This window comes from Solanum lycopersicum, chromosome 2 (assembly GCF_036512215.1).
Source record: "Solanum lycopersicum chromosome 2, SLM_r2.1".
In the NCBI taxonomy this organism is placed as follows: domain Eukaryota; kingdom Viridiplantae; phylum Streptophyta; class Magnoliopsida; order Solanales; family Solanaceae; genus Solanum; species Solanum lycopersicum.
The window spans coordinates 49798814-49821668 of NC_090801.1; the positions used below are offsets into that span (position 1 = coordinate 49798814).

Sequence of the window (22855 nt, forward strand, 5' to 3'; positions counted from 1 at the left end):
CAGCTACGTGCGAGAAAAAAAAATAAAAAAAAAATCGCTGGGGGCAGGAATCGAACACGCGACCTGGGGGGAAGGAGGAGGAGAAACTTAATTTAGAAAATAAGTGGGAGGCGTGGGATTCGAACCCACGACCTCCAGCTACGTGCGAAGGAAGGAAAAATGGGGAAAAAGGAGACGCGAGGCGTGGGAATCGATCCCACGACCTCAAGGCTGAAGGAGGGGCGAATTTAATTAAGAAAAGAAGTGAGGCTGTGGGGATTCGATCCCACAACCTCACTGTTGCTCGCCCCATTTAGATAATTTAATGATAGAGGGGCTGTGGGGGTTCGAACCCACCACCTCACAGCCTCCTCTTCAACGAAAAAAGGAGGAAAATAAGGGGGGCTGTGGGGGTTCGAACCCACAACCTCCCCAATGAGGCGAATTTAATGAATAAATTAAAAAAAAAAAGGATTTGAATTAGAATTCTAATTAAAATAGAAAATTAATTCTTTCATGTAAATATGGAGATTTAATTTAGAATTCTAATTAAAATAGAAAATTAATTCTTTTATGTAAACAATGAAATTTAATTTAGAATTCTAATTAAAATAGAAAATTAATTCTTTCATGTAAATATGGAGATTTAATTTAGAATTCTAATTAAAATAGAAAATTTATTATTTTATGAAAATGTTGAGATTTAATTTAGAGTTCTAATGTTATGAATATTAGAAATAAAGTCAATGAAAAATATAAATGATATCCAAATGATTCAAGAGTGGGGTTCCCGTGTCCAAACCTCCGTATTGATACATAAGTCATACGTGAGTAAAATATTCAAGAATAATGTAATCTACTTTGATCAAAAATCAAGATCTTGGTATATATACAAGATACATAAGTCTTGTAATACATAATCTTAGGAAAATAAAAATCACTTAGCGAATTATAAATGAAGCCCCATGGCTTGTACGTATAGACACATAAGTTTAACATACGTTCAAAAAAATAAGTGAACCTAAGGTATACGTAATGAAATGAAGAATGTGGTGACAACCATGATGTGAGGATAATGTATATGATGAGAGCAATCTCAAATGAGCCTAAGTAAATGTTACCAATACGTACTCACCAATGAGAGTGTAAAATAATGAAGAGATCAGTCTCGATGAACACTCTAATGACAATATTGAGTTTAAAACACTTAATACTAATGATGAGATGAGAAATCATCTATTGAGCTATGATGTCCTCATACTAGAAGTCAACTTCCATGATGTATGAGTTGAATGTAATGGAACTTTATACCGAGCACCGATAGGCTAGCTATGAGCGGTGATGCCTTCTTTCGGGAAGGGCGGAGGTTCACGTAACTCTCATGAGATGAGACTGTCGGGCTTGCCGGGTATGGGTCTCCATACATCTCCTAGTCTTTAAACCTATATTGCCACTATAGGGATCTGGCGGGGTTAAATTCCCATAAACGCTAGCATGTTATTGAATCGCTTTGGTCGGTGATTCCACCTCTTTTCGGTGTGGGGGAGACACTGGATTTCATGATGCTCACATGATCTATGTCGGTTAAAGTTAAAGTTCCCAATGAATGAATGAGGCCAGCCTCAAATGAATCACATAAAGAAATGAATGATACTGAAGGTGTTAGGATAGGATAATCAAGAGGTGAGCTAGATTCAGGTAATGACATTAGGTTAATCCTAATCATTGCACAGCAAACCCAATGAAAGTCTTAAACTACATCCTAGGTATAGCTGGTGTTCGCACTGGCCTATGAATGAATTGAAATGAAATATGTATGAAGCAGACTCTGTGTTTGCTAAAGAAGGCTCCCTAGTTGAGGACCCACTGGTTCGCAGCATGGCTGACAGACTGCGAGACTTCACGAGGATGAATCCTCCAATTTTCACAGGGGCTAAGACTTCAGAAGATCCTCAGGAATTTATAGACGAGTTGCATAAGATCCTGGTGGCCATGGGGGCCACTGATATTGAGAAGGCTGAGCTGGCTTCCTACCAGCTCAAAGATGTTGCACAGACTTGGTGCAAAATGTGGCGAGATATCCGTGTCCTAGGAGGGGTGCCAGTCACCTGGGAGCTGTTCAAGACAGCATTTTTGGAAAGGTTATTCCCTAGGGAGATGAAGGAGGCCAAGGTTGAGGAGTTCATCAACCTTAAGCAAGGGTCTATGACGGTCAGGGAGTATTCTCTGAAGTTTGTGAAGCTATCAAGGTATGTTACTTCCCTTGATATTTAATAGTAAGAATGATGAGAATACTTAACTTTGTTGAAATTATCCAGGTATACTACTCCCTTGGTTTCTACTAGCAGGGATGAGATGAGCAGGTTCCTCACAGGAATCAATGGAGACCTGGAGGAGGAGTGTCGGGCTGCGATGCTCCATGATAATATGGACCTTTCTAGATTAATGGTGCATGTCCAGCAGGTAGAGGACAGCCGAAAGAGGAGAGGTGTACGTGATGTTAGGAGGCCTAGGCCTCAAGATCAGGCAGGTCCCAGCCATGGAGGCCATAGAAACAATTTTGGCATCCGCGAGCAACCCAAATTCAAGAAGGGGCAACAGAGTGCTGGCAATTCTGACCCTCAGAGAAGTACAACACCTAGAGGAGGCAGACCCGAACCCAAGAGGGGCAATGGAGGTGAGATGCAACATCCAAAGAAGACTTATACTAAGTGTGGCCGAACTTACCTTGGAGAATGCAGACAGGGCACTAATGCCTGCTTTGGTTGTGGTAAGAGTGGACACATGGTCAGAGACTGTCCCCAGAACAGAGGTCAGGCTGGGGGTAATGCTCAGCCTAGGCCTACCCCACAGAGTGCAGCAGCAGCCAAGCCTCCCAAGAGGAACAGATTTTATGCCTTGAAAGGTAGCGAGGAGCAGGAGAAGTCCGCTGATGTGGTCACAGGTATGCTGCAAGTATTCTCAACTTCTGTTTATGCTTTACTTGATCCAGGGTCTACTCTTTCCTTTGTGACTCCTCTACTTGCCCTTACTTTTGAAGTACTACCTGAAGTTCTGCATGATCCTATAGTGGTTAGTACGCCTTTAGGAGAAAATGTGAGAACTGATAGGGTATACCAGAATTGCCCAATAGTTGTGAGTGGCAGGGCTATGTGTGCAAACTTGATTGAGTTACCCATGCATGATTTTGATATTATTCTTGGCATGGACTGGCTTCACAGCCATTATGCTTGCTTGGACTGTCGTAGTAGAGTGGTGAGGTTTCGCTTCCCTAATGAAGAAGAGTTAGTCTGGGAGGGGTACAATCCGACTCGCCCTAACCCCTTGATTTCAAATCTTAAGGCCAATAAAATGATGGCCAAAGGGTTACTATGTCATCTTGTGAGTGTTAATGACTTAGATCATGACGTTCCTTCCATAGACTCGGTGCCTGTAGTAAATGAATTCCTAGATGTGTTTCCTGAAGATTTGCCTGGAGTCCCTCCCCTTCGAGAGATTGACTTTGGTATCGAATTAGAACCTGATACTAAACCAATCTCAATTCCTCCTTATAGAACGACTCCGGTAGAACTCAAGGAGTTGAAGCTGCAGTTAAAAGATCTCACTGATAAGGGTTTAATTCAGCCGAGCATATCCCCTTGGGGCGCTCCAGTGTTATTTGTAAAGAAAAAGGATGGGACCCTTAGAATGTGTATCGATTATCGGTAGCTCAACAAAGTCACTATAAAGAATAAGTATCCACTTCCCAGAATTGATGATTTGTTCGATCAGCTCCAAGGGTCTAGTTTCTTCTCTAAGATTGATCTTCGTTCAGGGTATCACCAGCTTAGGGTTAGGGATGGGGATGTCCCAAAAACAGCTTTTCGTACCCGATATGGTCATTATGAGTTCTTGGTTGTCATTCGGTCTCACGAATGCACCTGCTGCATTTATGGACCTCATGAACAGAGTCTTCCGTGAATACCTTGACTCTTTTGTCATAGTATTCATTGATGACATTCTCATCTACTCTAAGACCAAGGAAGAGCATGAACAACATTTGAGACTAACCTTGCAGGTACTTAGACAGCATCAGTTGTATGCCAAATTCAGCAAGTGTGAATTCTGGCTGAGATCAGTGACCTTCCTGGGCCATGTTGTGTCCGATCAAGGTGTAGAAGTGGACCCCAAAAAGACTGAAGCCGTTAAGAAGTGGCCAAAGCCTCTTACACCCACCGATATCCGTAACTTTCTGGAGCTCAAGGATAGACTCACTTCAGCCTCAGTGCTTACTCTGCCTAAGAGTGGCGAGAATTACACTGTCTATTGTGATGCATCTAGGGTTGGTTTGGGATGTGTTCTTATGCAGGCAACAATACATGTAAGTTTTGGGATGTAACTTTCCTTCCAGTTGGAGCATAAATATTGATCATGCCCAACTTATTGCAAAGATACTCAACTTGAGTTCGATTTAAAGCTTCTTTGAGCAATTCTATAAGTTCTCTCATGTCTTTATTTATTTTTAAACATAATACATAAATGTGTCCTTTAACTTATGTGTTTATTTATTTAAAAGTTGGATACGGGTTTGGGATGTGTTCCATGTAGGACTCGTGTGTATCGGTCGGTTCAATTCGATTTTATGTATTATCAGTTTGATTTATCGATTTTTATATATGTTAACCCAATAACAAATAAATAAGATATTCTTTATCGGTTTCTGGTCATTATCGGTTCGATTTTTTATTTACCCAATAAAAAAATGTTCGTAAAATATTATATGAATTCTCTCTTCTCTAAATGCTTTGACATAGTGAAACAAAAAAGATAATTTGAAATTGCACCAGTAAGAAAAAATATAGTATAAAGGCTATAATTACATGTCACTACCAAAACATAACATAAAAGTTTTTATGTTAATCAAATTTCGGACCTTTACGAACTTGCAAATGCTACAACCTATAATTACAAACTAAAACTAAAATCACATACTCCAACAAGACGAAAACTATAACTAAATTGAATAGCTACAATTGTGAACTCTTACTTTAGTCTTTAGGTTTTGAGTAAGCAATAAAGACTAGTAAAGCGGTCTATATGTGAAGTGGGTAGTGTATTAATAATTTGATATATATAATTGTAGTGTCTAATTATATATTAAATTATTAATATTTAATAATTAGTAAGGGTAAAATAGTAAGTTATTACATTCTTCTTGGGTTATCGATTTACCCAATAACTCAATCGTAAAAGTCGATACTGAATTAACTAATTACCCAATAATTTTTTTTATAAGCCCATTAAAAACCAATAACCCAATAGCCTAATAACAATAACTCAATAAAAAAAAATTCGATTCGATTTTTTCACATCCTAATGGTCGGAGAAATCAACCTCTCCAATGAATATTTTTATTTATATAAATGAAATAAAAAATAAATTATTTATGTAATCAAATTTTTAGTAACAAAAACTAAATAAAAAGAAGAGGATAAAACTTAGCTAATAATTAATATATTCTTAGACTTCAGTATTTTATGGTAACACTAACTAAAGAAAATAATACTACTTACTAATACTAAAACAACAAAAGGCATATAACGGTCACTAACTAAAAATTTATATGTGAGTTTCTAAAATTAGACTCCAATCATAAAAAAACTCGGTTACGCACAATCTCTGGAGTTAAGATACAACTCAACTCTTTCAATTTTATTTTATCTGTCAAATGCACTTTCACTTTAGAATTGATTTTTTTTATAAAAATATTTCTTGTTTACACGGTTTCTCCTTAATTTTCTTTCTATATATAATAATCTCTCTTCTTTTTCTTCTTTGTTTTCTACTCCTCTGTTTCCATAAAATATGGGGATGATGAATATTGATGAGGAACAACTCCTTAGGTATCTTCTCAAGTTTGTTACTGGTATGCTTGTTGAATGCCATCAAATTCGATTTGTAGACTTGTATGGCAATGTTAGTTCGAAGTTGAGTTAAGATGATAGCTCGAACATGATATGAAGTTTTGATGATTTAACAAACTTACCGATCTAACAAGGAACCAAATCCTTGTTATTGGAACTGCTGACAATAAGATGAATGATAAACTCAGTGTGAGGTATATTTGTGTGCTATCATCAAAAAGGGGGAAAATGTTATATTCTAGGTGTTTTGATGATCCTCACAAATGTGGAGACCTGGTTCCTGGCAGAGTGCTCTCGTCCAGATACAAATGAGGTACAGTCATAAAAGTTGTCATGTCAGGTGGTAGGTGAAACGTGAAGTATCCTACACCAATAAGAAGAGCGGACGAGATTGTATGTTTCAGTATCTCACAAATGCAGGGACCTGGTACCAGGCAAAGTTTCCTCCATCAGATACATAATTGGTTACAGCTGTAAAGCTGTCACGTCAGAGGTTGGTAAGGCGTCAGTGTACTACACCAATCAGAATGGAGGAGGGTGTTTGTCCAACGGATAATAACTCTTTATGTTTGATACTTTTAGCATGACAAACACCATATCATATTCATTCATCCAAAGAAGGAAGTCAGCCAACAAGCCTTTTCAAGAACTCATATAGAAGTTTGTAAGGGACCTGGTACCCAAAAGCAAGGGACCTGGTACCCGCAAGACTGTGACGTGAAAAGGACGAAAAGACAGCTGTCAGAAAAGCTGTCATCTCTGATGCGGTAGGTGCACAGCTTTTCCAACAGGAGACCTTCAGCCAATGGGATGACTTCAACGAATTTGTGGAAAATTATATTATCTCTTTCCAACAAACACAAATTCAAGTTGGCAAATTAAATTTGGATTTTCTCTGAAAATTCACAAGCTTGAACAGAAGGCCATCTTCAAGGAAGAACATTGCTCAACTCAACAGAAGGACCTGATAGAGTAAAGAAGAATCTTTGTTGTATTTAGAGCTTTGTGTTTATGTACTGACATTGTAAATCTGTTCCTAATCTATAAAGGATTTAGATATTTGTTTTTGGTTTGTAAAAGTCTAAATCAGTTAAGGTTAACTGATTTAGTGGGCAACATTGTTTTGTTGCTTAGTCAAATTCTAAGTCATCTAGAGTTAGGTGGTTTAGTGGGCGGTGTGGTATCCGCTTAGGCTCTTCAAGTAATAGGTATTACTTGATTGTGAGATTAATAACTTTTTCTCACATTGATTGTAACCGGGTTTCACTTTTGCTTGAGAAGATTAGTGAAGACGGTTGTAAATCCTGTGCAACAGGTCGTGGTTTTACTCCCTTGAGCAAGGAGGTTTCCACGTAAACTGCTTGTGTTGTGTTCTTCATATTGTTTAATCTTCTACACTGTTTTTGCTGTGTCAAGGGACCTGGTCCATTGACTGGTAGTTGACGCACATATTCCATCAAGTGGTATCAGAGCAGGTGCTCTCTATCTGGTTAACACCAAGAGAGAAGTTCTTGCGAGAAATGGCGTCACTACTGGATAAGCAAAGAAATCAGTCTCCCGCAAGACCTCCTCTGTTTGATAGTAAGCTATATAAATATTGGAAGATTCAGATGAGAGACTATCTCATGGCTGAGGACAGTGAAGTATGGGATGTCATATGTAAAGGTCCTTATGTGCCAACTATGGAGGTTAAAGATGGAGAGGTCACAAGAGTCATTCCCAAAACTAGAAAACAATATAATGACTCTGACAGACTATTAGTCCAGAAAAATCATAAAGCAAGGAAACTATTGATGTGTGGCCTTAGTATAAATGAATACGATCTGATTTCATCTTGTGAATCAGCCAAGGAAATTTGGGATCTGTTAAAAACAACTTATGAGGGCACTGAGGAAATAAGGAAATCTAAGCTAGATCTCTTTTCTACTCAGTTTGAAGATTTCACCATGAATGATGGTGAACTCATTCATGAAATGCGCACCAGATTCTCCAACATCATAGATGAGCACATGTTCCTTGAAGAACCTGTTCCTATTGTCAAGACTGCAGATGGTGAAGACAAAGAAGGGGACCAGGTCTGTTCCAAGATAAGCAGAAGAGAAGTTTTCTTCAGGGCAGTAAAAAGAGAAATGAATGCATGGGAAAAATCCTCAAGTGATTCTGATGATTCTGAAAACACAGATAATGGTTTTATGGCAAAGTCAGACGAGGAAGATTCTGATGAAAAGGTAACTCTATCTTATTTCAAGAAAAACTTGAATACCTTTTCTACTAGTAAGTTGAGAAAGTTGGCTGTTGTATTACTTGATTTGATAAGTGAGATGAAAGATGAGAAGGATCTCGTAAACAACAACCTAGATATCTCTCAAGATGGAAAAATTGCATTAGTTGCCCAAATATCTGATATTAAAAGTCAAATGCTTGTTCTAGAAGCTGAAAATCTAGAACTGAAGAAAAGGATGAAAGGGGTAACTAATAAAACTTTTAAAGGAAAGAATGAGGCAAGCAGCTTGCAGCTGGAGCTTGAAAATAAGTTGCACACTGCTGAAATGAAGACCAAAATTGCATTAGAAAGAAATCTTGAGTTAGAGAGGGACCTGGTCCGTGTAAAAGAGGAACTGAAAAAATCTCTCAAATGGACCAATTCCTCTAAGATCCTTACAAATATACTCGGTCAAGGAAACAACATAAAAGGAGAACTGAGCTGCAAAAGAGACTATCCTGCGCTTAAAGATTGTGGAGAAAGATCATCAAACTATTCCAGACCACGGAATAGACTGAAGAAGGGACCTGGTCCTGTGTATGGTCAACAAAAGAACTTGCAGAATAAGGGACCTGGTCTTGCTTCTGTTCCTAAGTTGAAAAATATCAATCTGCCTCACTGGACAAAGAATTCTCTTATCACTCCTTTATCCACTTACTGGGAACTTCAACTGAAGTGGGTTCCCAAGGCTAACACGTGATATGACATTCTTGTGTGAGGAAGTGACAACAACCAGTGTCGATTCATGAATGGTGGATGCTCAAAGCACTGAACTTCCTCTCTCTCAAGACACTTCAAGGTGGAGGTGTCTCTTTTGGCGAATGGAAAGAAACGCTACATTATTGGTGTAGATTTGTGATGAATGAAATGAAGCTAAGCTCTTATCAAATAACTGTTTTGTCACAAACTTGCTCTCTCAGTCGATGATTTTGATAGAAAAGAGATGCAAGAACATGTATATTGCTGATCTGTTTACTGCTCATTGTGATAGTCTCACTGAACTTAGTGCTCAAGGTATGAATGCTGAGGTATGAGTAAGGAGACGTGCTCATGAGTGTTGCTTTTCTGCACAAACCTGTGTCAGGGGACCTAGTCCAAGTATGCATAAAATGATATTTGCAAATGACAAAGGTTGTGACTATGATGTTAAGGAGAAGCAGATCAGACCTCCTTCAGGCTTATCAGGGGTATACTAAAAATGATCATGCGTTTATTGATGAGTCTAGAAGATTTTAAAAGTTGCAAGGAAAGAAGTTTCTGAGATAGAAGAGTTGCTTCAGAATCAGAGAGGTGGTTTAAATAGTGAGTTTGCTGAATAACATCCTCATGAATCCAACAATCTCAAAGAAGATGATGCAGATGATTAACCTGATGAGGGACCTGGTTCTCTAGATAGTGCTGAACAAAGATGATGCAGTTCAAACTGATAATGTGAATTTTGAAAGGGAGAATGAAGAAGCTAATCAAGCTCAGTTTGAAAGAAGCAAACTCTGATAGTCGGTTCCCCAACAAACTGATCGGTTGTCCAAGTTTCTCAGCAATGTATTCAAGAGAGGTAAAAATGTCAAAAACTCTTTTCTTTGAATTCAATATGCAAGGAACTGCTGATCATTCAGGTACATATTAATGATGTCATCTTTGAGGCAATCTTTGAGGTGTTGTGTGAAGAGAAGCTTTGTTAAAAGGCAAGATTAAATTGCTCTTTCATCAACTGAGGCAATAAATGTAGCAAGTGCAGCTTGATGGGTTCAACTCTTGTGGATCAGGAAACATCTTGAAGCTCATAAAGATCTGACTGAATAAATCAAGATGATGATGGAAATGCTAAAACCTTCTTGAATGGATCCTACCTGAAGCAATCAACTCTTTCAATGACTATGAAAAGGGAGCAGGTATCCTTGCTTTTCAGTTATGTATGTTTTAGCAAATTCTGTTTCATACCTTTTGTAGGTATACACACATGGAAAAGGGGATGAAGAAAAAGGGAGGTCAGGATAGATCTAGGCAATGACATTCAAACAACAGAGAGGGACCTGGTCCTTTCTCGAAGGTTAGAAATCTTAACATTGCAGTTTGAATTATGCATGAGAGCTATTGAAATTTCCACATGTCTGTCCTTCAAGAATCTGACTGTTGTCTCATCTTTTGAGTGCCAAAATGATACCTTATTTTCTCTTTCTTTATATTCCATATTTCTTTCTATTTCCCTAGAAAAATCAAGTTGCCTTCCAAATATCAAGGTGCTTCGAAATTTTCTTTTCTCTTCTTTTTAAACACACTTCAAATTGTTAACCCTTTGATTCTTGCTGGAGAATTCTTTGATGAAAATGTTTCAAGTGTGAAGAGGGATCTGGTTCTCCATGAAAAATGAAGAAGTGGAAAAGATGATGCTAAAAAAAAAGGGAGAAGTTGATATTCTGAGAACTCAAAGTTTTCTGAAGAGGAAGGTGTGTAAAAAAGAAAAAAAAAGAAAGAAAATCTTCTTGGTTCCTCAATTTTTGATCTATTCATCTCGGAGGCCTTGAGTTGTTTGTGTTACCAATCTTTCTGTTATGAAAAACTCAGGCTGATGTTGGAAGCTATGACAGTTGATCGTATTAACTGGAATACTGAAATGGGTTGTTTAAAAGTCCAGCTTCTGAAACAACACTATCAGAGGGACCAGGTGCAAAAAAAAAAAATTGGCAGCCCTAAAGGTTAAACATACAGGTTGGGCTGCACATCATGTTGTAGGCTAAGAGAAAATTCTTGAAATCTTATGCTAGGGATATGCTCTACTAATTCTATTCTTTCAATCCCTTGCCTCTAAACCATCCCTTCTCTTCCTACCTCTCTATGTCAGTCCTCATTTATCTCTTGGACAATTGTTCTGGTTTTCATCTGTAATCATACATGCAATGCTTTGATGACTGATCTTTTGTTTATGAATGTTAAATGTCTTGTTTCTACTGACTTGTCTCATTACTTTATGCCTTTTTACTCATGCTCTGTGTTGCCCAAGTGGCCATGAATTTGTAAGAACTATAATTCTGTCAACTTGGTTTACTGCTTTAACCCTTTTTTATGATGTCAAAAGGGGGAAAGTTGTTAAGGTAAGGTATGAGATCAATAGTGTTATAACTGCTTGAAGAAGACATGGTCACATCGATAGGAGGAATCAATGGTAGCTACTTGAAAAGATATGGTCCTGCTGATAGGGGGAATAAATGCTTGCTACCTGACGAGGACCTGGTCCTATCGATAGGGGGAAGAAGATGTTTGTCATCATCAAAAAGGGGGAAGATGATATGTTGATGTTTTGATGATTTGACAAACTTGAGGGATGATTAAACTCTAGTTACCCCAAGAATTCTTTTTGATAGGGGGAACTGATGAATAAGTATGTCATCATCAAAAAGAAGGAAAATGCTATGTTGATATTTTGATGAGTTGACAAACTTCGAGATGATGAAACTCAAGTTACCCTAAGAATTCTTTTTGATAGGGGGAACTGGTGAATAAGTATGTTATCATCAAAAAGGGAGAAAATGTTAGTTCGAAGTTGAGTTAAGATGATAGCTCGAACATGATATGAAGTTTTGATGATTTAACAAACTTACCGATCTAACAAGGAACCAAATCCTTGTTATTGGAACTGCTGACAATAAGATGAATGATAAACTCAGTGTGAGGTATATTTGTGTGCTATCATCAAAAAGGGGGAAAATGTTATATTCTAGGTGTTTTGATGATCCTCACAAATGTGGGAACCTGGTTCCTGACAGAGTGCTCTCGTCCAGATACAAATGAGGTACAGTCATAAAAGTTGCCATGTCAGGTGGTAGGTGAAACGTGAAGTATCCTACACCAATAAGAAGAGCGGACGAGATTGTATGTTTCAGTATCTCACAAATGCAGGGACCTGGTACCAGGCAGAGTTTCCTCCATCAGATACATAATTGGTTACAGCTGTAAAGCTGTCACGTCAGAGGTTGGTAAGGCGTCAGTGTACTACACCAATCAGAATGGAGGAGGGTGTTTGTCCAACGGATAATAACTCTTTATGTTTGATACTTTTAGCATGACAAACACCATATTATATTCATTCATCCAAAGAAGGAAGTCAGCCAACAAGCCTTTTCAAGAACTCATATAGAAGTTTGTAAGGGACCTGGTACCCAAAAGCAAGGGACCTGGTACCCGCAAGACTGTGACGTGAAAAGGACGAAAAGACAGCTGTCAGAAAAGCTGTCATCTCTGATGCGGTAGGTGCACAGCTTTTCCAACAGGAGGCCTTCAGCCAATGGGATGACTTCAACGAATTTGTGGAAAATTATATTATCTCTTTCCAACAAACACAAATTCAAGACTTGGCAAATTAAATTTGGATTTTCTCTGAAAATTCACAAGCTTGAACAGAAGGCCATCTTCAAGGAAGAACATTGCTCAACTCAACAGAAGGACCTGATAGAGTAAAGAAGAATCTTTGTTGTATTTAGAGCTTTGTGTTTATGTACTTACATTGTAAATCTGTTCCTAATCTATAAAGGATTTAGATATTTGTTTTTGGTTTGTAAAAGTCTAAATCAGTTAAGGTTAACTGATTTAGTGGGCAACATTGTTTTGTTGCTTAGTCAAATTCTAAGTCATCTAGAGTTAGGTGGTTTAGTGGGCGGTGTGGTATCCGCTTAGGCTCTTCAAGTAATAGGTATTACTTGATTGTGAGATTAATAACTTTTTCTCACATTGATTGTAACCGGGTTTCACTTTTGCTTGAGAAGATTAGTGAAGACAGTTATAAATCCTGTGCAACAGGTCGTGGTTTTACTCCCTTGAGCAAGGAGGTTTCCACGTAAACTGCTTGTGTTGTGTTCTTCATATTGTTTAATCTTCTGCACTGTTTTTGCTGTGTCAAGAGACCTGGTCCATTGACTGATAGTTGACGCACATATTCCATTAGGCAAAGAGAAGCCATCTCAGTTATTCGAGACGACCACTACTGATCGTCATCATGTGTTCACTCAGTTAAAGAAGAAAAAAGGGAATGGTAAGAACTTCAACAGGGGAATTGTTGGTGGTGGCGGCTCATGGAAAGGAATCGACAATGGCAAACCAGTTCACAACAAGAAAGGATTAAAGATTGGGTTCAAGAAAACCTTCCGTTTTGATGAAGAAAACGATGTCTGGATTATGAAAGAATATCGTCCTAGTGATAATATACTAAAGGCCTTGAGACTACGTGGTCAAATTCGACATGAGGAGGAATTTGCTGTATGTAGCATTACCAGGAGCGTGAATTCTTCTAAGGTTATCATCCCTTCGGATAATAATAATATAGAGAATTTTATTGATTCTGTGCTAATTTCTTCATCACAATGTCAAGAATCCTTTGTTCAGAATCAATTTCAAGATTTGGGACAATTAAGTAGTACTAATGGAATTCCATCTGATGGGTCGAACAGTATTTTGAATGGGAACGTTGGCCCAGTTACTTTAGTCTTCAAAGAATCAAATGTGTCTGCTGCAAAAGAAGATGAATGCTCTGTTCATCAACAAACTCCCTCTGTAGAATGCTCTGTTTATGACATTGCTACTTACCACAAAGAGCTTGATGCCTATGCTGCCTTTCAACTCAAATCAATGGTTCCTAACATCCCGCAACAACAAGAAGATGATGAACCCAATTCTATCCCACTTTTCTACGAAGATTTTAATATTGATTATACACATCTGTTGACTTAAGAATTGGTGATACAACTCTAAGTCCTAAAATTTTGTTTGCCCTATAGTATATGTTTTTAATTTTATCTGTCAATGCACTTTCACTTCTCTTTTTATACTTTGTGGTTTAGAATGGTTTTTTTTTTATAAAAATATTTCCTTATACATGAAAAGAAAACTGCTCTGTTTGGAAACAAATGCGATTAATGGTTAGCTGCTAATCAATATTGAGGCCCATTAGCTTGGTTAGAGTGTCAGTGCTAATAACGCAAAGGTCTCAGAGCATCGTGTGTTTTTATAAATTTGTTGAATATCACGTTTTTACTCAGTTAAAGAAAAAAAAGGGAATGGTAAGAACTTCAACAGGGGAATTGTTGGTGGTGGTGGCTCATGGAAAGGAATTGACAATAGTAAATCAGTTTATGACTGGAAAAGATCAGTAATTGGCTCCAAGAAAACTTTCCGTTTTGAGGAAAATAATCATGTTTGGATTATGAAAGAATATCGTCTTTGTGATAAAGCACAAAACGCATTAATACAAAGTGGTCGTATTCAGGAGGAATTTGTTGTATGTCGCATTACAAGGAGTGTCAATTCTTCGTCGAATTTTGTTCCAATTTCTTTATCACGACCACAATAAACTGTGAAAGTTTTTATTCCAGATTTGGGACAAATCAGTGCTGCTGCTAATGTAATTCCAAATGGGAACATCACACAAGTTAGTTTAGTCACAGAAGAATCAAAATTGCCTCAAGGCTCTGTTCATCAAGAAACTCCTCCTGATTATGACATTGCTACTTACTACAAACAACTTGATGCACATGCTGTCTCTGTACTCAAAACAATGGTTCCTTACATTCCAGAACCACCGCAAGAAGACGAAATTGATTCTATCCCACTTTTGTATGAAGATTTTTATATTGGTTATACAGATCTCTGGCTTAAGAATTGGTAATAGTTGATACAACTCAACTCTTACAATGTTCTTTACCAGATTGTATGTATTTAAAATTTTATTTATCAACGTACTTTCATCTTTCTTTTAACACTGTGGTTTCTTAATTTGGTTTAGAATTATTCTTTTATGAAAATATTTCTTCAAAAGGTCTTATCCATGTAAATAAAACCACATTGTTTGAAAAGTAATCTTTTATGAAAATATTTCTGAAAAGGTCTTGTACATGAAAATAAAACCACATTGTTTGAAAAATAATTTATTAATGGTTAGCTGCATGAAACACCAAGGACAAGTTTCACATGGGTTTTCATCCACAAGTAGTTAATACCACTTAAGGCTAACTGATCTGCTACACTACATATTTATAACAAAAACACCAAGAAAATTAGAGTTAGTAAATTTGATGACTTCTGGTCAATATGAACTAGAATGGAAGCACTGAGGAGATGGAAGTCTTGTTAAACTATGACTGATGTGAATTGTTGTTACTTGCACCAAGTCCAGCAATTCATCTAATTCACTATAACAAATAACCAAATCTTAATGTTAAAAAAGAATGGAAACCTACAGTTTACGAGTCCAGTGATTCATCAAATTCACTATAACAAATAACCAAATCTTAATCTTAAAAAAGAAAGGAAGCCTACAGTTAACAGCAGGTGGTTGATGCTCTCACTAGTATATATACACGCATGAAAATATGAAGAGGTCAGAGGCAATGCATGTTATCTTGAGTCACCTTCAATGGTTAGGTCAGACTAATAAGTGACTACTTGGAACTCTTAGCCTTCTTATCAGCTGCAGCAGCCGTAGCAGCAGCTTTAGCAGCAGATTTGGCCAGGGCAGTGGGCTTCAAGGCACTTTTAGGGTTCAGTGCCTTTCTGATCTTAAAAGCAGCCCAGGCAGTCCCAAAAGCATGCCCTGCAGCATCAAGCCCTTCACTGGTTGCATTAGCTGCTTCTTCTCCATACCTACAAAACACAAAGTTCACTTTTAATTCAGAACTGAACCATTAGAGCTTCATGTCTTTGTCTTAGTCTATTACCCCACTGATAGTGTGCAATAGCACTTTAGTTGAGTCCTTCCCTCATGCCCATACTATCATGAAGAGTAAGAGAACATGACAAAATAAATGATAATGGATTGCTATTGAAAGATGGAGGTCTATTACCATATGAATGTCTGGTTTTGGTTTCTAGTAAATAACAGAAAAAAGCATATCTAGCAAGATAACTGATCAACTTAATCTAGCTTGTCAGCAATGCTAAAGTAGGAAAAATGAGGAGAAGAGAAGTTTTTCTTTGATCGCATTTCATATACTACCCATCTGAACGATCTATTTTTCTTTGGCAATTTTGCTGATATGTAGAACTCTAAGATAACTAAGCTTCACCTGTGAGAAACAAATTCAGTCGTCACAGTGCCTGATGTAGACATCACATTCTTTCCAGCTACTTCAACAGCATCACATATTCTGCCTGTTAAAAAGTATTATCTGCATTAGACTTCTTCCAAATTAAGTAGACTTTTAAACAAAAAACAAATAAATTGCATCTACTTCTGTGAAAGACAAATTACATTGTTGTGAGAACCAGCACATTTACTTATGTTGAAACCACCAAACGTCATCTTTCGGGTCTCAACATACATATTGTACTCTAACTAAAACACAAGCAAGATGCATAAAGTTAATGTTCTTGTCACCCTTATGCCACCTGGCATCCTGAATGAGAGGGGTTGGGGGAGGAAGCAGGAGCCCCCAGTGACCCAAAGATAAAACAGTTACTCAAAGTAGTCTGTATGACAGCCCAAATGGGGCTGACTTCATCCTTTTCACGCAGAAAAGTGCATCCACCAAGCTATTCATTATATCCTAAATCGTCGATGGGTGATCAACTCATTCTTGCCATGGAGGACAAAAATTTAAAAACCACAAGAATCCAGAGACATGTATAATGAACTGAAATTCCCCCTTATATCAATGAATTATACTCAAAAAAAATTTAAAAAAAGGTAAACAAATGCATAGGTAAGTCCTAAAAGATACTACCTCCGTCCCTAATTACTTGTCCACTGTTCCTTTCATAGTTGTCCCTAATTACTTATCCATTTTGATAAATTAAGAAAGTACAATTTTTTTACCTATTATACCCACAATTAAATGACTAATTACTTTGAAAAATGTAGAACTTTTCATCCACTTCATAATTAATAAGGGTAAAATAGTAAACTCACTACGTCATTAATTATTTTCTTAATAGGTGTGCCAATTCAAAAGTGGACAAGTAAAAAGGGACAGAGGGAGTATAAAATAGATAATAATTCATACTTCCAATGTAGGAACATATCTTAGTAAAGAGTTTTAAAAGGGTTGAAATTGAAGATTGAATTGGGCTCAATTGAGGATTCTCTTAAAATCGGTTAAGCTTGAATGGGTTGAGATTGAACCCAATTCAAATTATCTTGAGCCCAACCCTTAAACTTATAGGCGGGTTGGGCAGGTTACCTATGTTTGGGTTCATTTTTGGCACCCCTAATCTCCACAATCAGATTTTGTTTACACCAAAAAAACAAAAGGCTTATACAATTCATTCTAATCTTCTGTAACTTTCTTTTGTCCATCAATATCATTTGTAAGTACTTGTTACACTTTTTCAAAATTCATGTTTCTTAACATATTTTTTCAAGGTTTAACTTACAATTTTTTATGGCACAATAAGTTTTTATATAATTATAGCCTATAAACATTTAGTAACTCAAATAAAACCCAAGTCAAACCATGTTCATTTTCACTATCTCTCATCAACAGTACTTGTTTAATGGGTTTTCATCATCTTTGTGGTTAATGACACCATATCTGGAAGTATTAGTAACATGTTTTGTTTTGCGGAGACTACACCGAAAATCCTGCCAAAGAAAACCTAAAAAAATCCAAGATCAGAAAACCCCCAACTCTTGTTGGTTTGATTTGCCCCCTTAGCTCTTACATGGGTTATATGGGAGGAGAGAAGTAGGAAAGCTTTTGAAGGGAGTAAAAATTACTTTGTATATTTGAGGTAGTCTCCTGTTTCTAACTTCTTTTTGGTTCACATGCTTGTATAATATGATTGTGCAAGTTTTGTAGAGAAACATGCCCTATAGTCGAGTCTCTACTTTTGGTATACTGCTTGCATACAGGACTTTTTTTCTCATGTCATTTAATTTTAACTTTTTTTTTCCTAGGAGACGAGGTTAAATTATGGTTTAAAATTTTCAAGAATGGGTCGCTTATTGAGTAAAGGGAAAAAAAGAATTATGAGAAAAATGAAAGGAGAATAATATCACTCATTGTTGCTGATGTATATGCACTGACTATGCTATTTTGCTGAATGATAATGTTAATAAATGTTTTTTCAGTTAAACTTTAGTTCATTTACATCAAGAAAATCTAGTAAGGTTTATTCCTTTCCCATCAGACATGTCCTTGAAGCTATGAACGGCCCTATACGTCTAAACATGACGTCTAAGCTAATCCATTTGACTGTGATAATGATAATATAGGTACTATAAAGATACACTTGAATTTCTTTTCTGTGACCTGAAGCAGCTGGGGAAGAAAAGGGCAGAAAAGCAAAAAGCAGAACTTATAGACATGCAAATTCCACAAAATTGGTCAGAACAGAGAGAAGCCAAAAGACGTGACTTACTAAATCCATCAAGAGTGGCAAGAACCATTTCCCCTGGAAGGAGGCTAAAGAACTTTTTTCCTGCTTTGGTATTTGCAAGGGACCTAGTAAAGAATCCTGAAACCTTCACAGCTCCAGATAGGACTCCAACTGCCACTTTCTCTGTCATTTTTGTCACTCTCTTAACCCTGAAAAAAACATTCAAAAGAATAAGTCGGTCTTTTTTTTTTATGGGTAAAAGCTTAAATCCATATAGTACCGAGATGGTACAGGACCAAGTACAAGGAAAAGCTACACCATCTCCACCACATTCATACTACAAATTTCCCCTAAAATATCCAAATATTGATCCCACCCTATCTAGAGTACTGCCATAACACCAAAAGCAAGTCATCGATACACGTAAGTTTTTACTCCAGCAATCTGTGGTCTTTTACCATCAAAGCATGTCTTGTGTCTTTCCAAAAAACAGTCCAAAATATGCAAATGAGAATAGTTCTCCATATCTATTTCACACTTCTCTTTACTCTTTGAGCTCTCCAAACTTCCAACAGACTAGTGATCTTCTGTGGTATAACCGAGACGCCCATAATGTTCAAAAACAATTCCCACCATTGTCTCAAGGAACTGCAAAGTAGGATAAAATGCTCAACTGTTTCCTGCTCCCTGTTACAGTAAAAACATCTGCTGCACATGGAATAGTCTCTCCTTTGCAGGTAATTTTGGTTTAAACAAGTATCCCTGGCTGCTAACCAACCAAAGCAGGCTTATGATAATTTCCCTTTCAAGGAGTGGAAGTGACGAAAGAAAATCTTTTGAGCTGCTTATTTCCGTACTTATCATTCATTAAAAATTTAACATGGCAGTTTCTCATTCTACGGTTTTAGTATACCAAATTATAGAATTTATAGGTATTTGTAGTAACAAGAAACATCATCGGTAATACAAACTAATTACCCTCGGATGAACCAAATTTGTAGTTTTAACACATTATCGCTAAAACAGTAAACAAAGTCACACATAAGCTTTCATAGCTCAACAGTTCACTTGGATTAGCGAAATCTCTAGAACACCACAAACATTTCACATCATCCTATTCTAGAAAGTGGATTATTGCATTCCCTTCCACATTCAGAAACTTAGAAACCATTGTATCCTCGTGTTTCTTGTTCTCTATTCAATGTAATTCCATATGTGGGGTCAGGGGAGGGTCATGTGTACACAGACCTTACTCCTACCTTGGTAAATCCGTCAAGTGATGTATAAAAGAGGCATAGTCGATATTACCTTGTAATGACTAAGATTAGAAATATCACTCCAAATGACATAATATCAAACAACCATCTCTTACATCAATATCCTATCACTCAATGAAAGTTTGTCACAAGAAAACAAAAAGAGAAAGCCTTGTGTGCATGAAAGAAAAAAGCTAAATTTTTCTAGATTCAACACTTTCACAGTCACACCTTCAACTGACATTGACTCATCCCAATCGATAAAATACTACAGGCAGTCATGTATTGATGTGGGGATACAAAAAATCTCTTCTACTTCAATTTGCCTGCTTTCCTATTTGAAGAGAACGAACTGAAGCACTTATCTTCACATTCTACCTTCATAGCCCATTAACTAATTCAACAGGTAGTCTCACTATACTTGACCTTACTTTGCAAAACAGTCGATATATTTAGCTAATCATCAAGCCGGTCAAAGAGAAAAAGAAGCAAAAGTCCGCCAAAATCCTAGAAAGGACATACCTTTTGATCCTCTTCAACGTCTCAGGACTGACCTCAGTCTTCGAACCTGTCTTAAACCTATTCTTCAGAACCTCATTCCCCCACTTCAATCTATCTGCAGTAACATCTCCACACCACAAAATCCCCTTTATCAAGTGTCCTGAGCCCGAAGCAACTAACTTTGCCGCTGTTGCATTGTACTCCTCCACATTGGGCGCCAATGTGGTCCAATAAACCGCACATCTCTCTTCCAACACCTCCTTCTTCTTCTCCGACTTTAAATCCGCCGGTGACAACTCCTTCGCCACCGGTCCACCTAATGCTACCGCGGCCTTTTCCTCCACTTTCTGCACGGCAAAGTAACTGTAATTTTCCAAAATGCCATCCAACTCCTTCAATAATTTCTCCTGTCCTTTGGAAGCAATCGTCAAACCATAATTCAACGAGTCATTTGCCAAGTCACTGACTGATGATTCTTTATCCGATTCATCGTCTTTAGGAGCTTGAAATGAGAAAAAGTAATGTGAATCATCGAGTTTTACCGCGGCAAGGTCCTTAGTCAACGGCCACTGGATTTCATTTCCAACACGAACAAGTACTGCGACGATATTGTTCCCTTGTCGGAGACGATGTAGGAATAAATCGCCGATGGCGAGTTCAACGGAATAGTGCTTGTCAATCAAATGAAGAATGGAACCGGGGATAACGAGAAGGGTTTCTTCAAGGATTTCAGGAGGGGCAGATGGTGAATAATGTTGTCGCTCAGGGGCAGTTTGGTCATTTTGAGGGAAGAGATTTTCTACAAGGTCGTTCATGTCAATGGTTGGGTAAAGGTTTTGGCGAGAAGTAGATGAAGGGAAAGGGACATTTTGGTCAACTACTGCTACTTGTGGATACATTGAAGAGGAATTAGGGTTTTTGGAAGCCATTGAAGTGATCAAAGTGAAGTTGAAGATGAAATTTTTCGAGAAAAAATAGGTAAACAGAAAAGTACTTATTGGCCAAACGCGTAAAAGTACGCGTCACTGGTAGTTGGCCAAATTACCTGTCTTGGGAATTTCCCGCTATATGTATTCGGAGACAATATAATAATATATCGAAACTTACATTAATATATTATAAATAAAAAATATTTACTATTTATAATAATATTATCTTTTTTTTCACCTGACTATTTTTAATTCGTATTAATAAAAATAATTTGTTGTTTATATATAATACAAGCTTTATTAATGGATAAATATATTTATCACACATTTTAATACACTTATAATATAATATGTCAACTCTTACCAAACAAGCATAATATACTTTTAAAAACAGTTATAATACATATATATTACATACTTAATTCATTTTTAGAAATATTACAAATTTAACATAGTATTGTTATAAATGAAAAAAATAAAAAGTATTGTTAATGTCACAACCGGAATCTAGACCCCAGACGAGACCGGCGTCGTTGACCTCTCAGAGGTCGCAGACAAGCCTGCTTACGTCATTCTTGCTTTACATAGATTAATTTTTTTGCGGAAAATTTGAAATTTTTGATTCTTTAATCATACTTGTTGAACATTCTTAACATTTCGTAATCGTTCATCATCAACCATCTAACATTTAAGAGATAAGCAACTGAAAGGAATAATTCATTAAGTATTAATTGTATATCGGCCAAAATAGCACCAATACAAAGTTTGAACCAAAACAGGAAAGAAACGCTAGTGGAACATGCTCCGCTAGCTCAACTCTAAAACTACGCTAGAATGTAAAACAGTAGCATCCTCGAAAGCATGAGGACCTACCAAACTCCGGATGAATACTGATGTCCGGATAGCTGCAACAACGAACCTGTAGCTCTAGCATCCACCTGTGCCTGCACCTAAAAGTAGATGTTCGTATGGAATTAGTACACACTTGTACTAAGTATGAGTATATGCAAGTACACACCAGGGACATGCATGAGGAAGAATAGCTCTTTCCTAACAACATGATTTTTGGAAGTCAAGTCAGTGGACTTGCCAAATTGAGATTTGGAAAGTTATGCCATGAGAGTGACATGCATCATTATAATTATCGTATAGCACACAAAACATAACATATTCATATAACACATAACATATAACACATACTTTCTTTCATATTATTCATTCGTATACCATGAGACCTTATTATCATAGACTTAACTTTAAGACTTTCCAAAATGAGGGCTCAACATATGGGACCTCAACTAGGGAGCCTTCTTTAGCAAACACAGAGTCTGCTTCACTCATTCATTCGTATTTCATTTCAATTCATTCATAGGCCAGTGCGAACACCAGCTATACCTAGGATGTAGTTTAAGACTTTCATCGGGTTTGCTGTGCAATGATCAGGAATGACCTAATGTCATTACCTGAATCTAGCTCACCTCTTGATTATCCTATCCTAACACCTTCGGTATCATTCATTTCTTTATATGATTCGTTTGAGGCTGGCCTCATTCATTCATTGGGAACTTTAACTTTAACCGACATAGTTCATGTGAGCATCATGAAATCCAGTGTCTTCCCCACACCGAAAAGAGGTGGAATCACCGGCCAAAGCGATTCAATAACATGCTAGCGTATATGGGAATTTAACCCCGCCAGATCCCTATAGTGGCAATATAGGTT

The 22855-nt window shown here is 37.3% G+C and overlaps 2 protein-coding genes across 2 annotated transcripts; one reads left to right on the plus strand and one right to left on the minus strand.

The window, feature by feature from the left end:
• Nucleotides 1-1791: 1791 nt before the first annotated feature.
• LOC138342149 (uncharacterized) lies at nt 1792-6653 on the plus strand. The gene is made up of 9 exons (XM_069294342.1): nt 1792-2228; nt 2298-2342; nt 2484-2923; nt 2972-3121; nt 3401-3592; nt 4098-4339; nt 6170-6195; nt 6303-6375; nt 6465-6653. Exons 1-9 carry the CDS (start codon nt 1792-1794, stop codon nt 6651-6653), a joined length of 1794 nt encoding a protein of 597 aa, XP_069150443.1.
• Nucleotides 6654-15256: 8603 nt separating this feature from the next.
• Nucleotides 15257-21291, minus strand: LOC101253155 (protein EARLY-RESPONSIVE TO DEHYDRATION 7, chloroplastic). Its single transcript, XM_010318944.4, has 4 exons — nt 20226-21291; nt 18490-18656; nt 16197-16281; nt 15257-15774 (listed from the first exon to the last, which is right to left on the minus strand). Exons 1-4 carry the CDS (start codon nt 21131-21133, stop codon nt 15573-15575), a joined length of 1362 nt encoding a protein of 453 aa, XP_010317246.2. The 5' UTR covers nt 21134-21291; the 3' UTR covers nt 15257-15572.
• Between the last annotated feature and the right edge of the window lie 1564 nt (nt 21292-22855).

Bases quoted from the DNA above. Each gene is read 5' to 3' on its own strand.
- LOC138342149 (XM_069294342.1), top strand. From the start codon at position 1,792: ATGTATGAAGCAGACTCTGTGTTTGCTAAAGAAGGCTCCCTAGTTGAG. The intron at 2,343-2,483 runs GTTCCTCACAGG...ACGTGATGTTAG, and splicing joins AGCAGGGATGAGATGAGCAG to GAGGCCTAGGCCTCAAGATC. The intron at 3,593-4,097 runs GTTTAATTCAGC...GGCTGAGATCAG, and splicing joins AAAAGATCTCACTGATAAGG to TGACCTTCCTGGGCCATGTT.
- LOC101253155 (XM_010318944.4), bottom strand. From the start codon at position 21,133: ATGGCTTCCAAAAACCCTAATTCCTCTTCAATGTATCCACAAGTAGCA. The intron at 18,657-20,225 runs GTATGTCCTTTC...TGTTTTTTTCAG, and splicing joins ACGTTGAAGAGGATCAAAAG to GGTTAAGAGAGTGACAAAAA. The intron at 16,282-18,489 runs GTAAGTCACGTC...ACTTTTTAACAG, and splicing joins TGCCACTCTTGATGGATTTA to GCAGAATATGTGATGCTGTT.